Source organism: Lissotriton vulgaris, chromosome 7 (genome assembly GCF_964263255.1).
Source record: "Lissotriton vulgaris chromosome 7, aLisVul1.2, whole genome shotgun sequence".
In the NCBI taxonomy this organism is placed as follows: Eukaryota; Metazoa; Chordata; class Amphibia; order Caudata; family Salamandridae; genus Lissotriton; species Lissotriton vulgaris.
This window is the reverse complement of record NC_141695.1, coordinates 1,643,491,500-1,643,508,228: the sequence shown is the minus strand read 5'-3', so window position 1 is coordinate 1,643,508,228 and position 16,729 is coordinate 1,643,491,500. Positions and strand designations below refer to the sequence as shown.

The 16,729-nt window shown below is 45.7% G+C and overlaps 1 protein-coding gene across 1 annotated transcript in view; it reads right to left on the bottom strand.

Annotated features, from left to right (window-relative positions):
• Window positions 1-16,729, bottom strand: part of CSE1L (chromosome segregation 1 like) — a 276,453-nt gene that overhangs the window by 92,218 nt on the left and 167,506 nt on the right. Inside the window, exon 15 of the mRNA XM_086932619.1 lies at window positions 6,694-6,830. Coding sequence (XP_086788745.1) covers window positions 6,694-6,830 — 137 coding nt within the window. The remainder of the gene's footprint in view (window positions 1-6,693; window positions 6,831-16,729) is intronic.

The window sequence follows — 16,729 nt, the reverse complement described above, 5'->3', positions numbered from 1 at the left end:
CTCGAAAGTAAAACGTCTCTGAGGAGAGGTAGACACCGCAGAGACTTTGAAGTGGGTGTGGGATGAATTGAGGAAGAAGGTGGGCGCGCCACTGATGTACGCGCCGTCCCTGACTGATACAGAATCCTCTACTGCCATGCATTGGAGATGGAGTTGGCAGGGCAATGCATCAAAAGCTTGGCCTCCACACATTTACTGACTTGTTTCCAAATGATGAGTTCATGCCTCCCCCTGTGGCTGTTGAGGGACAAGATGTAACTTTCTCGGAGTTATTTCTGTACCACAGATTGAAATCTACCTGTCGGGCGTTAAGTAGTGAGTTCCAGCAGGCTCCTCCAACATTTCAGGCGCTAGAGCTGGTGGTGGGTTCTCCTTCCCCACGAAAGCTGGTCACCAGACTGTACAGGCAAATGCAGAGTAGTGCTCCCACAGTTCAGACCACCGCCCTAGAAAAATGGAATGATGAGCTTGCTTATCCGCTCACTGAGGAGTGGTGGTCCTTTTGCTGTGGGCAACTTACAGAATTGTCCCCGAATTACAGGCTGCGTTGGATTCATTTCAAATATTTACACCGTTACTATAGGACTCCGGTAAGCCTACGCAGGATGGGGCTCAGGGAAGAGGACGACTGTTGGAGGTGCAGGCATTCCCCAGCTACCTTTCCGCACATGGTGTGGTCGTGTGAGAAGTTGGAGGGTTATTGGTCCTCGAGTCCATCAACCAGATTGTGGGGAGAGCAGATGCCCCATCCCCTGAACTGGCGATATTGGGATATGTAAAACAAACTGTGCCACAATTTAGGAAATTACATGCCATGTTTTTGTAAGCCAAGCGACAGGTGGCTGTGAACTGGGGCAGGCGGAGGGTGCCGTCAGTAAAAAGTTGGTTGGCTGATGTTACATATGGGCACACACAGTTGGGCATCTTTTGGGAATTAATGCCACCCACCTCCAGGCCGCGAGACATCTGGGAACCGTTTCTCAATTGGCAAAGGGAACAGCAGAATGGCGTTGGATTGAGTGGGGAAGATGAAGAATGAGCGTAGCCTCTAAGGTGTACACACTATAGTGAAACGGACAGTTGGATGTACAGGAGCTAATTGAAGGCTTCGGCAGATGAGGCCAGGTTTGGACGGGTACAGGGCATTAAAGGAAATGTTACTCTGCATTGTGATGTGATAAAAGATAGGTGCAATGTTGGACTGTTGTCGAACGGACTGTAAACAAAGTTAATTATTTGAATGTATGCCATGTTCCTCAGATATTGACACAACGATACTAGCTCATAAGCTTTTTTATTTTTGTAGAGAACGAAAAGAGATATTGGAAAAGTCTGCACCTTGATATGTTACCGTGACTGTATACGTACTGGCACCTGTTACGTTTGTTTTTTTATTGCCATTGAATAAATGCCCCCAAAAAAAGAAGCTATTTCCTGTCTCTCCTCTTGTGTTAGCTACTATCGCTGCTAGGTGTACTCTTAGCGAGGATGAACTTAGTTTTGCTTTCAGCAGGTGCGTGAGGTATCTTAGCACCGTTGATTCCCTTGTCATCTTCTTGTGTAGTTTCTTCTTGCAGCACCATTGTGTGAACCTCTTCCATTTTGCCACATAGCACCTTCGTGTGCTAGGTCTCCTTGCGTCTCGTAGCACCCGCAGGGTGCTCTCAGGAAACCTTAGGTGTGCAAACTATGTCTTCAGAAGCCATACCGCAAGGCTGAGGCTCTCAGGCTCTGGGTGTAGTACTTCTCCATTTTGCATGGAGAGTAAGTCTTTTCTTTTCCCGAACTTGTGGGGTGGCCCCTGTGCCATTTCAATTATTTGTGAGTACCAGGTCTGCCTTGCCCACTGTGGTGCCACCAGGATCAGTGTCATGTTGCTGGTTCTGCACTTGTTGAGTGCCCTGTGTATCAACGGTATCGGGGGAAAAGCGTAGGCAAATGTTTTCAACCAGCTTATCCATAGGGCATTCCCCTGGGATCGTTACCCTGGTTGCCTGGATGCGAAGTATCTGCATTTTGCATTCTGGTGTGTTGCAAATAGGCCTATCGTCTGTGTTCCCCACCTCCTGAATAGCCTTTGCGTTTCCTGTGCATTGAGCTCCCACTCGTGGGATGCTGAATTCTGTCCGCTGAGCCAGTCTGCTTCCACATTGTCCTTCCCTGATAAGTGTATGGCTAGCAGGTCTATTTTGAGTGGGATGGCCCATCTCCATATTTCCTGCGCTAGGTTGAACAGTAAGACTGATCGTGTTTCTCACGGTTTGTTGATGTAGAACATCGTTGTTGTGTTGTCTACACTCTCTGGTTGTACAGTTGTTACTGGAATGCCTTCAGGGCGAGGAACACGGTCTTCAGTTCCAGGTAGTTGATGTGTCTGACAGCATCTGCTGGAGTCCACAGACCCCTCACTTTGAGTTTGTTCATGTGTGCTCCCCATCCCATCTGTGAAGCGTCTGTGGTAATGGTCACCGTTGGGGTTGGTGGTGTTAAAGGCTTCCCTTTTGTTATGTTCTCCCTATTCCACCACATAATCTCGTCCTGCACTGCGTGCGTTACAACCACTAGATCTTCCCAACTTCCTGTAGCTTGTGACTATTGTTGTTGCAGCCATTCCTGGAATGGTCTCATGTGGAAACGTATATTGGGGACCAGGTGTATGCAGGACGCCATCATCCCCATGATCTTGTGCGCTGTCCTCACTGTCAGAGCTCGCCCCTTCTGGTAGTGGCATGTCTCCTTCAGCAGGGCCAGTGTTCTTTTGTCACTGGGGAACACCTTGCGCTGTATGGTGTTGATCTGTGCCCCCAGGAAGATCTTCACTTACTCTGGTTCCATTGAGGACTTCCCCCAGTGTATGGAGAATCCCAGGTATGTCAGTGTCCCTGTGACCCGCTGTGCGTGTTCCTTGCATGTCCTGTGTGAACTTGCTTTTATTACCCAGTCCTCGAGGTAAGGGTATACATGAATCCTTCCCTGCACCGGTATGCTGCCACGGCTGAGAGACATTTGGAGAACACCCTTGGTGCGGACTTTAGTCCGAAGGCAAGGGCTGTGAACTGTTAGTGTTCTTTGTTGATGGTAAATCTTAGTAGATGTTTGTGCTGCCAGTTCATGGGAATGTGCAGTTAGGCATCTTTGAGGTCTATGGTGGACATGAAGTCTCTGTCCCTCCTCTGAGGAATGACCTCTTGTAGGGATGTGATTTTGAACTTGTGTCTTTATGTATTTGTTTAGGAACCTTAGATCCAGGATGGGTCTTAGCGTTTCGTCCACTTTTGGAACTAGGAAATAGTTTGAGCACACTCCCTTGTTCCTTTCTCTGAATGGAACTGGTTCGATGGGCTCCTTTCGGAGGAGTTCTTGTGATTCCTCTAGAAGTAGCGCTAGTTCTTTTCCTGAATAAGCCTTCCTTTTTGGTTTTCTGTTTGGTGGTTTCTTCTCCAGTTCTATGCAGTATCCGAACTGTATGATGTTGAGTATCCATTTGTCTGTAGTTCTCTTCTTCCACTCCTGGGAGAAGTGTCTTAGCCTGCCTCCTCCTACTGGTGTTACATGTTAGTCGATGTTTGGTCCGTGTAACCCCTTCTTGTTGGCCTTGCTGTGCTCCACCCTCGGAGGGCTCGTGTGGGTGGGCACGCTTTGCGTGACTAGTCACTTTGAGGTGGGTGGTTGACCCTCTTATTTGCCCTCCCGCGAAAGGACTGGCCCGAGGCTGGTACTGCCAGGATTGCTTTTGCTGCCCCTGCTGCAATTGATTGTCGCCTTGGTGTGCCTGCTGGAATGTCTGGTGTGACGTTTCCGGCTGGTTTCCTCCCCTTCTGTTTGGTCTCCGTGTCGGGGTACCCCTTCTCATCCCTCTGAATTGTAAGGCCCCCATGGACCTTGCAGTTTCATTTTCTTTCTTAAGCTGGGTGAGTTTCTCATCCACCGGTGCCCCGAGCAGGGTCTCTCCATTGAAAGGGGTGCTCAGAATATTGTTCTGTACTTCTGGCTTGAAGCCTGAGATCCTAAGCCAGGCCTGCCTTCTTTCTGTGATACCTATCATAAGTCTGCTGGATGTGTTAGCCCCATCCAAGGCCTTTTTCAAGCAAGCATTTGCTATATTTTTTCCTTCCTCCACTAGGTGTGATCCCTTTGCTGGTATTCCTCGGAGAGGTGCTTGAGCAGTTGCCCCATCTCGCCCCAATGCTGGTACTGGTGTCTGTTCAGTAGGGCATTGGAGTTCGCCATGCACCAGTGTACCGCTGCATTTCTCTATTTTTCTCCCAGTTAGGTCTATTCTCCTACTTTCTTTGTCTGGTGGTGGACCGGATGTTTTTGTGACGTTTGCCCTCTTCCTGGCTGTTGCCGCAATAATGGAGTCCGCCGTGACGGATCCCTGGATGTAGGGAGGATCCTGAGAGGAGTGTTTGTATTTTTTCTCAGTCCTAGGTGTGACAGACCTGCAGGTTGCTGGATCTTTTAACGCCTCCCTCCCTTGGTCCATGACACTCGGAAGCATGGGGAGGAACTGACTCTTTGTTTGAGTGGGGAGCAGGGTCTCAAAGAGGAAACATGCCTTTAGTTTTTCCTCCTCCAGTTGGACTCCATAAGCCGCCGCCGTGTTCTTGATGACCATGTTATAGGCTCCAATGTCATCTGGTGGCGAAGGCCTCGAATGATAAGTCTCCACTGGCTTTTCCGAGTTTTCTGAGTCGAGGTCCTGCCATTCCAGGTCCTGTGCCATCGAGGATGCAGAGCCGAAACTCGTTTGCTGGTCATAGTCTCCTTCTTCCTCATAGTATAGGCCCTCCTCCTCTAGGTGTTCCTGGGGCTCGGGAGTTTTCGGCGGCCCTTCGGCGTTGAAGTCCTCTTCCTCTTCTATTTCGACGATCGTCATAGTCTGTTTTGACGGAATCGTGAACCTTTTCATTTTATCGTCAAACTCTTCCTTTGCAGGATGTTCTCTATTTCGGCCTCGAGCCTTCTCTTTTTCCTCTCCCTCTCGGCGGCATCCTCGGCGTCAAGCGTTTTGGCCGATCTCTTCGGCCTTGGCTTTTCGCCGGTCTTCGCCGCCTGGGTGTCCTTTTCGAAGGTTCTGCTGGGCTGTTTGTCCTTGGATGCAGCTGCGGCCGTCGAGGTTTTCGGCGCCAGTGATCCCTTCGAGGACTTCGACTGTTTTTCAAGTGTCCTGCTCGGGCTTTCGAGAGTCTGTCGGGAGTTTAGGGGTCGACGTCTCTCCTACCTCTTTAGATGCCTTCTTATCGGTCTCTACGACCGTGTAGTCACCTGGTCCCTCGGAGATGTTGTCCTCTTTGTTGTTAGAGAGGCCCAGGTCCCGAAGCAACGGAAGTTGGCCTTTGCCTTGCATGGTGTAGTTGGCTCTCCTCGGTCTCTCTCGAACCCGGAGTGTCTTCAGGGGGAAGGCGGAGCAGGCGTTGCAATCCTTGCTCTCCTGGTCGACCGGTAAGCAGATGTTGCAGACCGGGTGCTGGTCCTTTTGAGCTTCTGAGCGTATTTGTGGTGGCAGTTGCGGCAGAATTTAAAGGGTGTTTTGTCCATTCCTGCGCTCAGGGGGCCCCCTGTGTGCGCATTCTCCGTTGGACTTCGAAGATCTCTAAGTTCTCCTCCTTCTTAGTCAACCCGGCCTGGTGATCTTGCTCCTCTGTTTCTTCTCCAATCTATTCTGTGAAAATTACTTATTTTTTCCTCTTCTTTCCTCCAAAAACTCTAGAGCCTCTCTGTGACGATCCAGACCCAACTGTGGAAAAAAGAATCTTAAGATGGCGCCCAAAGGTGGGACCTTCAGCAGGAAGCGTGCCGACATCACAGGAAGTACACAAAAAGGTGGGACATCGACGCCCACCTGGGCTACGATAAATAAATAAATGAATGAAGAAAGAAAAGACTACAATGCCGGAGCCAACCACTAGACCGCGGAATAATGCACAGCATAGTGAATCCAGAAAGATTCAAGCTGCAAAAATCTGGGTTTACCCTCAGTGGTGTGAAAGGTGACAGGAATAAGGTCATCCTGATGTGTTTTTCTTGTTTTAATACCATGCTCAGAATTGGAGGCTTATAAAGAGGACTTTTGACGGATTTTGTGTCCCCAAACATTTTGAATAGGGCCCTATCCCCAAACCTATGTTCTTTTATACACCATTCTTTATCAATTCCACCTCTCAATCCACTTCACCAGGAAGCTAAGAGGAGTCTCTTGATTACCAACCTTTGGTAAATACTTTCACAACAATCAAAATATCATGCGAAGCAGTATTTGTGTATGTTTGACATGCAAGTATTATTCCCTTCACTTTCCCTTTACCTTTCAAACAAAGTGTTTCAAGTACTAATACTGCTGATGTGTTCTTTCATGGCAATCGCCCAATAATGATCATGACTGGCTAATACTGTTTTCAGACTGCCGTCCATGCACACTCTAAAGAGGCCAAAAGACCAGGCAGACTAACAGATCTCACTTTTAAATTCTCACATACTATAAACTCTGCGTGTCGATTAAGTATTACAATTCTACACACCAATTTAGGGGCAACTAAGCGGATGATGTGGTCAGCAGCTGACTCAATAAATAGGCATTACATAAAAGTTTACCAAATGAGTTGCAACTCTATTCCATCCACCCATCAATATACATTTTTTCAAGCCCTTTGAAGTAACATTAACAAATACAAAAAAGGGATACAAACTTACAAGGTAGTGTTGTCGGATCCTCTCATAGTGAACAACCGTTCAAGAGCATGAGCTGCATAAGTATGCACAACTATACTTTCTGCTTGGAGGTAATTAATTAAGAGGGGTATGGATGCCAGTAGCTGCTCTTTAGGGATCTAAAAAAAAAAAAAAAAAAAAAAAAGTCAGTCAACAACGTATGAAAGTATTTCATGAAACACTGGCATGTTAACTCAGTCACTTCAGAAAGTTTCTGGGACAACTATAATTAAATTTTAATTAATTTTCCTTCTTATGTATAAGAACATTCTCAACATACACCTGAAATGATGGGCCTGCTTCTCTGAAGTGGCCACAAGATCAAATGTGAGCGCAATATAAAATACTAGCACCGAAAGAAATGCTTCAAGTTAAAATAGTACGCGAACAGTTATACAGATGGGAAAAACAGGATAGTAGATATGTACGTAATAAAGAGACAAGCAAGGGAAAAAAGCACAAATAAACAATCGACCCAGAGAAGTACAGAAGATGCTTGCTTCAGTCACTGGTTACTAAGAAGCATTCACTCTGTACGGTATTTGTGGTTTCCCAGGGCCAACAAAAGTACTGTGCTCCAAGTACATAATTAGTCTGCTCCCTTCGGCCAAATGAAACACCTAGGTTTTCAAAAATGAGCAGCCACAGTTCACTCTATGACGTTACAGGGGTTATAATTCCAAATACAGCATGTCACAGTAAGTAACATTGAAACTTCATGCTCACACAGTGCTTTATCATACTAGAAGAATACGATTTTTACCTGCATGCAAGAAACAATAACGGTTAAAATCAAAACAAAGCACAATTTAAAAAGTGGTGGCACCTTATAAAGCAGAGCCACAGCCCCAAAAGATTTTAGGGTACTTATGAACCAGGTTTACTGTAACACTGGTTCTCCTCGGGATATCGAACTTTGGTAAGCAGAAGGTGCAAAGCAGCACCTGCAGTTGGCTCAAAATGGAAGTTAACTCCTTAAGAGCGTCGAACGTTCAGCGCCCAGTGCTGAACGTTCGAATAACGAATGCTGACCCGTCAGCCAACGGTCGTGCGCAGCACTGGCAAGGTAGTCCTCGTGACGACCCTTGGCCGACGGCAGCACTTAAAGGGTTAAAGTGTCAGAATTTCTACTAGTGAGATACAGCAAGAAAAACAACTCTTTCCACTAGGGCGACATTTTTAGAGATGTCCAGAATAGGTTACGGGAATATTTCATTAGCAAAGTTGAGGGAGACAGATAATCGAGGGACAGCATTGTTAGAGTTTTTAGCTTCATTCTAGAGCAAAAAGGGAAACAAACCCGCCAACAGCTGATGCACTTCATAATGTTATCCTATTACTGATTGGCCTACTGAGGAAAGAGTGCTCTGACTGACTACACTGTACCAGGGCGTCCGTCTTTCTCTCCGCTTGCACCATTTGTTCGAACAACATTTAGTTGTAGTTGTCAGGCCAATAACCTACTGTTAGCAAATTACTTGAAGCAGTAAAATGTTGCTGGTAAAACAGCTGTAGGTAATAGGAGGTGGCAGAGCTTATTTTTTGTGGAAACATGGCATGGTCTCATCTGGGCAGTGCTTGCATGGTCTCTTCGAGACATTCTGTATTCAGGTATGGACTTGAAGCTCCGACCATCTTTAATTAGCTCCGGTCCCTGTACTTTGTAAATGGTGGCTTTTCATTGGTCAACAGGCTTCGTAGTCCCTTCTTAGTACCACCTCTTCTCTTCTGGTAACTTCCCATGAGGACAAACCCCTGTTACACGTGTTGTTATTAAGTAGGCTTTATTACAGTCTCCAAGCACTATCTTCTCAAATAGCTTTGTCCAGCCTGGACACGCCCTACCTTAATGTGTTTTTCCTCTCCATTTTCAGCGCGGCACGCCTCATTTAGCATAATGGCGGCCAAGCTTTTATTTTTTTATTTGTTGGCCGAATGTGGCAACATGACTTTTTGTTTAATTACTTTTATCTTTAACATGGCTGCACCTGCGCTTTAAAATTTAACATCTTAAGCTAAAGCGCGGGTGACTCGATAGCTTTAAAACTAAACAAATAGAAAAAAAGTGATTTTCTTTTCTATTGCTTTACTTTTGAAACAATCACGGCACCTGTGCTTTAGCTTAAAATGTTTAAAGCTCGTGCGCATTGTAACAAAAGTAAGCAAATAGAAAAAAAAAGCACTGCTGCGTTTGTTTCCTATTTGCTTACTTTTGTTATAATGGCAGCACCAACGCTTGAGCTTTGAACATCTTAAGCTAAAGCGCGGGTGCAGCAATGGTTGAAAAAGTGAAGCAATAAGGGGGAAAAAGTTTTTTTTTCTATTGCTTTACTTTAAAAGCCATAGCGGCAGCTGCGCTTAAGCTTAAGATGCTCAACGCTAAAGCGCGGGTGCCACAAAGGTCTCGCATTTGCGAGAGTTTAAGCTATTGACATTTATGCGTTTACAAAACTTGCAAGCGGTGTTTAAGCACCGCTTGCAGGTTTTGTAACCTCATAAAAGACCTCTTTTAAAATGCCAATAGCTCAAACTCTCACAAATGCCAAACCTATGGCATTTGCTTGTTTTTGAAGAGGCAACTGCCCGATCAGTGCTGCTGAATGTCAATGCATGCATAACCGACAGCACACACTATTTAATCAGTTCAATGTATTTTGAGGAGTTTTTTTCCTAAGCACAAAATGTATGCTATGCACACAACTCTGAATATGTACCGCTTTTTTAATAGGCTGGTCTGCAGTGCCCGTCTCACTTTTCAAAGTGGTCAATTAAAATGTTCACTCTTCTAAAGACTTCAAGTTCTCTCCACTGTGTGAGCAAGACTTAGGAGGAGTCAATCAAAAATAGCCTTTAGACATCCAACACACAATTGTGTAGATCACTCAAGTGGGTGCTCCACCTCCAGAGCTATGAAATTAGCAATTTCATCTGGAAACATACTGTGCACTGTTTCACAAGCAACTTGTGATCATGATTTCTGCCAAATTCCACTAAATAAAAGTTTAGCATAAAGCAAACTCCAAAAATACATTTTATTCCAGTGTGTAAGAACAAGGCCATTGGGACAAAAGGTAAGTTGAGTCTACAACCCTTACATAATGTGCCAACGAAGTTCAGGGGGAAAGTACTACCAACCCTAAAGCAGAACCACATGCCACAGTGGTACAGTAGCAGAAGACTGATGAGAAGATGTGACTTTATGCAGTGCTAATCAATACTCGGTAAAATAGCTAGATCTTAATATCTCAGCCATTGCACAATCAAATTCAAGGACACCAAGGAGAGTGAAGATAAGTATTCCAGCTGCCACCTACCCCTGTGGCCAGTGAAACAAAGTGCTACAATATATGGTATCTGCCAGTGCTAGAACACTCAGAGCGAAAGAAAATGCAGTCAGTCATGACATGAGAATTTGGATTTGTATGTTTTGAACAGTACAAGTTAAATCTGGAGTAGCTCTATGTTGGGGCATTACATTAGATGATGCATAAATCTTAATATTTCAATAACGTATCACCATCTGCTCTTTTCTCATGGGAGCCATCTTGCATTTGTATATTGGCAACAATAGTGAAGCACAAGAGCAATTCTGAGCCTTACATTCCTCAAAATGAAAGCGGAGATTTCTAGCCTTCGGGCACTACTTTAAGACTGCATGATTTGTTTTGCCTCATCGTCCGTGCAATAGTCTGGATGTGTCAAAATTCGGAAGACCTCTGAATGGCAAGCTCTTTGGTTGACTGTATGTATTTATTTAATTGGTCAATGGGACAAAACCTTGTTACTGCTGCTTTCACTGCAGCAGTCTCATTCTCAAGAAGTATTGCATTTGCCATTCAGTCAGATACATTGGTGTCGCGCTGGTAAATATAAGTGAGATTCCTCTATAATTTGTGAGCACCCATACCAGTAAATTTCAAAAGATGACTGAGCATTAGCTCTTTTCAACTTGCTTGATGTTTGAGATGCCAGAGCGTGTGGCCTGGCTTCTGTTTGAAGCAAGTATGAGGAGAGTAAAATCACAAAGGCCGCCTAACTAAACACATGTTGCTTGAAAACAGGGAACCGGAAAGGTAGTCTGTATAACCAGATCACTCCCTTCAGGCAACTTGTACTCAGTATTTCACTTTACGTCTGGAGAACCCCTTTGCTGATAATTTCTGTGTTGTTTTTTTGAAGGGGGAAAACAAACCAGAGAACTTCAGAGACCACCCATTCACAAAAGACGCAATCTGAGAAGTGAATGGGTTGAAAAAATGTTTTTAAAGAAATGTAGGAAGCTGCCTCTTTATATAGTATACCTAAATGAGGTATATTGTGTAAAGAGTCCAGGTATCACTTATAAGTGGACAGAGGCTTGCTCTAGCAATCCCATGGTGCTCTATCTAGGGTAGTGTGGTCTAGCAGCCTTAGGCTGATCAGAGAGGAGTGTTAGACATTTGCTGCATACACAGAGTAAAATGTTGGACACACGTTTTTATGCATAATGCTTTCCTATAGGAGAAAGAGCATTCAGTGCATGCATATACTTGCAAAACATTTCCATTAGAACCCTTTCGGTTGTGAGGTCGTAGAGGGACAAAAACCAAAGTTCCACTGCCTCCATAGCAACTGATGCGAGTGCGCAGGAGTGGGCTCCACACTTCAATTCTGGAGTGGAACGTTTTAAGGGAAGAGCCGCAGGGTGACACCTACCGACATACCGCTCAAACGTTCCAGATCAAGTCTGATGCCTGAGGAATATTCAAAATGTGAGGAAATCTGAGGGTAAATAGAATCTCTACTAAAAGTTAAGTAACTGTAGGAGGATAGCTTTCTGTAGGTTCACCCCCACGTTTTGATGACTTTAGGTACTGGTGTAACATTTTGCTCACAGGGGCGCTGACATCTAGTGACCAGTGCATGAGCTCCGACACCTGTGGGTACAAACTGGCTAACACGGACTCGCAAGGCTAACTTGCATACAAGTCCCTAGTAAAAAGTACTCCGAGTACCTAGCGCCTGGTAGTTATGGTGTCTTTAGAGAACTGCAGCACTATTTGTACAACCAGTAAAACGGCAAGAAAAGATCTGGCAAAGTATAAACACTGTTTTACATGCCCTGGTAGTGGGAAATATCCAATGTGGATTTTTCCTATTGCAAAGCCGGTATCTCCACTGGATAGCATTGGGTAATACGAATAAAGGGCACTTTCCGAATAGAACAAGCCAGAAGGGTGTTTCAGGGTGTGTAATTAATAGTTACATTAAAGTCAGTGTATTGCCAAAGTTGGTTTTAACATAACTATTTTAGAAAAGAAGCTTTATCTCTTAAGAGGGTGTCCGGACGAGAAGGACATGTTACTTACCTTCAGTAACAATATATCTATAAGAGACATATTAGTTCTAGATTCCTTACCTTCGAATTACCCCCAGGTGTCAGACTGGATCTGGAGAATTTTCTCAGCTTTACCTCAGCGCGTCGGTAGGTGGCGTGGTTGACTCCACGTTAGTCGTCGGTGTTGTGATCGGCGGGATGACGTTATGGTATCTACTTAGCCGCTGCCCCTGCGAGCTGACGTCAGTTCTTTTACAACACTTTCCAAGCCAGAAGCGCAGAGCCATGCAAGACAACAAAACTAGGGCCCTGAAAGGGAGTCCCTTACTCTAGAAGTCAGTTCGCAGAACAGGGAGGACGGGTGGGGTGCTAACAAATCTGTAACTAATATAGGTCTCTTACAGATATATCGTTACCAAAGGCAAGTAACTTGTTCATCTGAAAGAGACTATTAGGATAAGTTACTTAGCTGTAATCCTAGTTCTCTTCCAGGGGTATCCTCATCAAAGTCATAAGCACTGAATATTCCCGCCCACGTGCGGGCACGCCGTAAAGAATATAAAATTATATATGTAAATCACATATATTTCCATACATATATGTGGAGCTATTTATATCATTTTTTCTCACACCAATGCAGCCCCAAAACAGAAGCTAAACAATGTAAATACTCATGCATACACTTTAATTAGCAAGGAAACAAAACAAATTAGGTCAAATAGCCCATGAACTTTGCGTTTTAATGAGCAAAACACTCATAAATCCTGTAAATTGCTAATAAATATACATTGTTAGCCACAGGCTGCATTGAACAGCAATAGCATAGAAAATGAAACCATTTTCCACAAAAACTGGCACCGTGCCTTTAAGGCAGCCATGACCCCTGGCTTCCCATCATGCCTCAGGGGTGACAGTTAGGTCAGTTGTTCTTTGCATAACCCTGAAGTCAGGGCCCAACCACAAGTCATAGAACAGACAAAATCTCATTTACCTGGGGAGGCGGGTGGGTTGCTTATGACTTTGATGAGGATACCCCTGGAAGAGAAGGAGTAGTTTCTGTCCTGTAACTCCAGTTCTGTAGTAGGGGTATCTCTGTTATAGTCATAATCTAGTGAATAGTCACGCCCATGTGCATGGACCCCGGAGCAATCAAAAATAATCTCTTAAGGTGTTGAAAAATGCAGCACTGCACAGACACTTAAGAGAGAATTAAAGACAGATAATGCAGCCTATAAAACCAGGCTACACTGTCCAGTACTTCAACTAGAAATTCCACCAAAAATCCACGAACAGCAAAGTCTGTCCAGATTTCCCTTGCCTCAGCAGCAAAACCCCTCTGGAATGATAGAGAGGAAGACCTGGACAGACAAGCCCCATAGGCTGTCATTATGTGGCGCAAAACAGGATACTGTGCCTTTAAGAGAACTTTCCAGAACTTCACAGTATCCCAGAATGCACTGCAGGTCCCTTTTACTTTCAGTTCTTTTCGAAGGCGTTACACGCCAGACCTGTAGCATTCCTTACATGAATATCTCTCTCCACCGGGGAGGAGGGCGGGCGCTTATGACTATAACAGAGATACCCCTACTACAGACCTGGAGTTACAGGACAGAAACTACTACTTCTGTAGTAGGGGATCTCTGTGTATAGTTATAATCTAGTGAATAGAATGGCAAGCCCATCCCCACACCAAAGCGGAGGTGGAGAAACGAGAAATAACACCACTATTGTGCGAACAGATTTCGCAGCAAAGCCTGCCCAACCTGAGCGTCTGCCCTGGCATCAGTGTCCAGGCAGTAATGCTTAGCAAAGGTATGGACCGACTTACAAGTGGCCGCCTTGCAGATTTCTGCAATTGGAACATTACGGAGCAAAGCAGTCGTGGCAGCATTGCCCCTGGTGGAATGAGCCTTAGGTTTACCCCCTACGGTCTTATTAGCTTTTTGGTAACACAGCTGTATGCAGGGCACAATCCACCTAGAGATGGACTGTTTAGAAGTAGCAAGACCGGTCCTGACTGATCCATAATTGATAAACAATTGGTCTGACCTACGAATATCTTTGGTCTTATCCAGATAAAATTTCAACACCCTCCTAACATCCAGGGAATGTAAAGACCTTTGCGCTGGAGATTAAGGATTCTGAAAAAACGTAGGCAACGTTATGGTCTGGTTGACATGAAAATCAGAAATAACTTTGGGAAGAAATTTAGGGTGAGTACGCATAACAACCTTAGCAGCATGAAATACAGTATAAGGTTCTTGGCAACAACGCCTGAATTTCACTCACCCTGCGGGCTTATGTAATGGCCATGAGGAACGCCGCCTTCCAGGACAGGTGCTGCAGCGAAGCCTCATGAATAGGTTCAAAAGGCTCCTTCATCAATCTGGACAGCACCAAATTCAATTTCCCATGAAGGCGAAGGAAGCCAGACAGGAGGGAATACTTTCTTCAAGCCTTCCAAAAAGTCTTTGATCACAGGGATCTGGAAGAAGGAAGTCTGTGAAGGGCATTTCCTGTAGGCAGTCAATGCAGCGAGATGAACCTTAATGGAATGAACATTAAGGCCAGACTGCTCCAATTGTAGAAGGTAAGAAAGGATGACGTCTTCCTTGCACGTCGTCGGGTCATAGTTCTTGGACTTACACCAGATACAGAACCTCTTCCACTTGTAAGCATAAGAAGTCCGAGTGGAAGGTCGCTTAGCCTCCTTCAGTATGTCCATGCAATCTTCGGGTAGATTCAAATGGCCATATTGCACTATCTCAGGAGCCATGCCGCCAAGCTCAAAGACGAGAGGTTGGGGTGCAACAGGCGGGAAGGCTGGCCAGATATCTCTGCGCCCCTCCCACCCTCCTCCCGCCCCGCCCAATCATGTTTATCAACAACAGATCCGCCCGACCGCGCAGCGGGCGGGCGCAGCGGGCGCGCCGGTGGCGCGCCGAAGGCGCACCAAAGGCAAGCCCGTCTGCGCCCGTCCGCGCCTGGCCCGGGCCGAGGGCCACCCCCCCTGGTTCGCCCCCTCTGCCCCCACGCATTCATTACTCCGCCGCCCAGCTCCAGCTTCTTCGCCCAACGACCAGTCAGACATGTCTCATATCCCACCCGATTTCTATGCTCATAAACCCAACTACATACTGCCCAGGTTGCCACGCTACGATACCTTCCACCCATAAATCAACTCCTGGTGGTAAGCATTACTCTACGAAGACTCACACCATCGCGCTTACGAACGTCCGCTCGCTTGGCAAACACAGCCAATACATTTATGAGCTGATCCAGGACCATAAAATAGACCTTCTGTTTATGACAGAAACATGGATGGGTCAAGCCTCTGACCCAGATCTAGTTATTGCCGTTCCTGCGGGGTTTACCACCCACAGACTGGATAGGCAAACAAAGAAAAAAGGCGGTGGCATTGCCATCATTGCCCGTGACACCTACACAGTAAGGTTCACAACGATTACACAAACTTCCTGTGAAGCCTTAGAATTTGCGATCAAACTGTCCCCTTCTTATACCTTCAAAGGGATTCTCCTCTATCGACCTCCGGGGCCCAGAAACGACTTCATTGTTGACCTTAGGTCCTTTTTGGAAGCATCTGTGCTTGAAAATTCCCTCACTATTCTAGGGGATTTTAATTTTCATTTTGACACTCTAGACAATTCTGATACTGTTAAGCTCTTAGCCGACATGTCCACTTTTGGTCTTCTCCCCCTGGTTCATTCCCCAACGCATGAAGGAGGTCACACGTTAGATGGCATTTTTACCAATGCTGAAGGCTTCCAATTCACACAAATACTCCCCTTAACTTGGTCTGCTCACCATCTCATCCTGGCATCGTTACCAGTACACGATTCCTTGGCTGACAAATCCAATTCCAATCCCCGCCAACCCTATCTGGCATGGGATGACATCGACGAATGCAGGCTAGAAACCCTTCTTATAGACACCGCCCCCATATTATCTCCCGACCCCAACACCGCTACTTCCCAATTTCACAACTGGGTGAGCTCAGCAGCCAAAGACTTGGTTCAAGTCAAACAACGGTCACGTAACAGATCTACCCCGTCGGCCCCATGGTACACAGAGGAATTACGCACACAAAAGCAACAGTGCAGAAACAGAGAGAGACATTGGCGGAAGGATTATACAGTCGAAGCCAAATCTCTGTACAAAGAGTCCGTGGCAAAATACAAAAATCTCATTTTTGACGCTAAGAAAAAGTATTACTGTGATAAAATAGAGACTGCAAAAAACTCGAATAAATCTCTATACGAGACCACCAAACAATTGGCAGGTCTCTCTGTCGATCTCACACCTCTGCCGTCCCAAGCTCTTTGCAATGCTCTGTCTAAGTTTTTCTTTAGCAAAGTCGACGATATCTATCGGATCTTCGCCAACAATGACACCCCTTCCCAAAGGCCTTCAACTCACCATGAGGGTCCAATTTTCCCTCAGTTCAGAGAGGTCACCTGTTCTCAGTTACAGAACATCGTATCCTCCATCAAATCGGGCTCGGCCCTAGACCCCTGTCCCCTGAAGGTCCTGCGCCCAATCATGGATGCAGTTCTTCCGGCTATAACTGATATTTGCAACTCCATGTTTAGCACAGGCACTTACCCTGAGACATTAAAGAAAACCCTTATAAAACCGCTCCTCAAAAAACCCACCCTTGATAAGGAAGAACTTAAAAGTTAC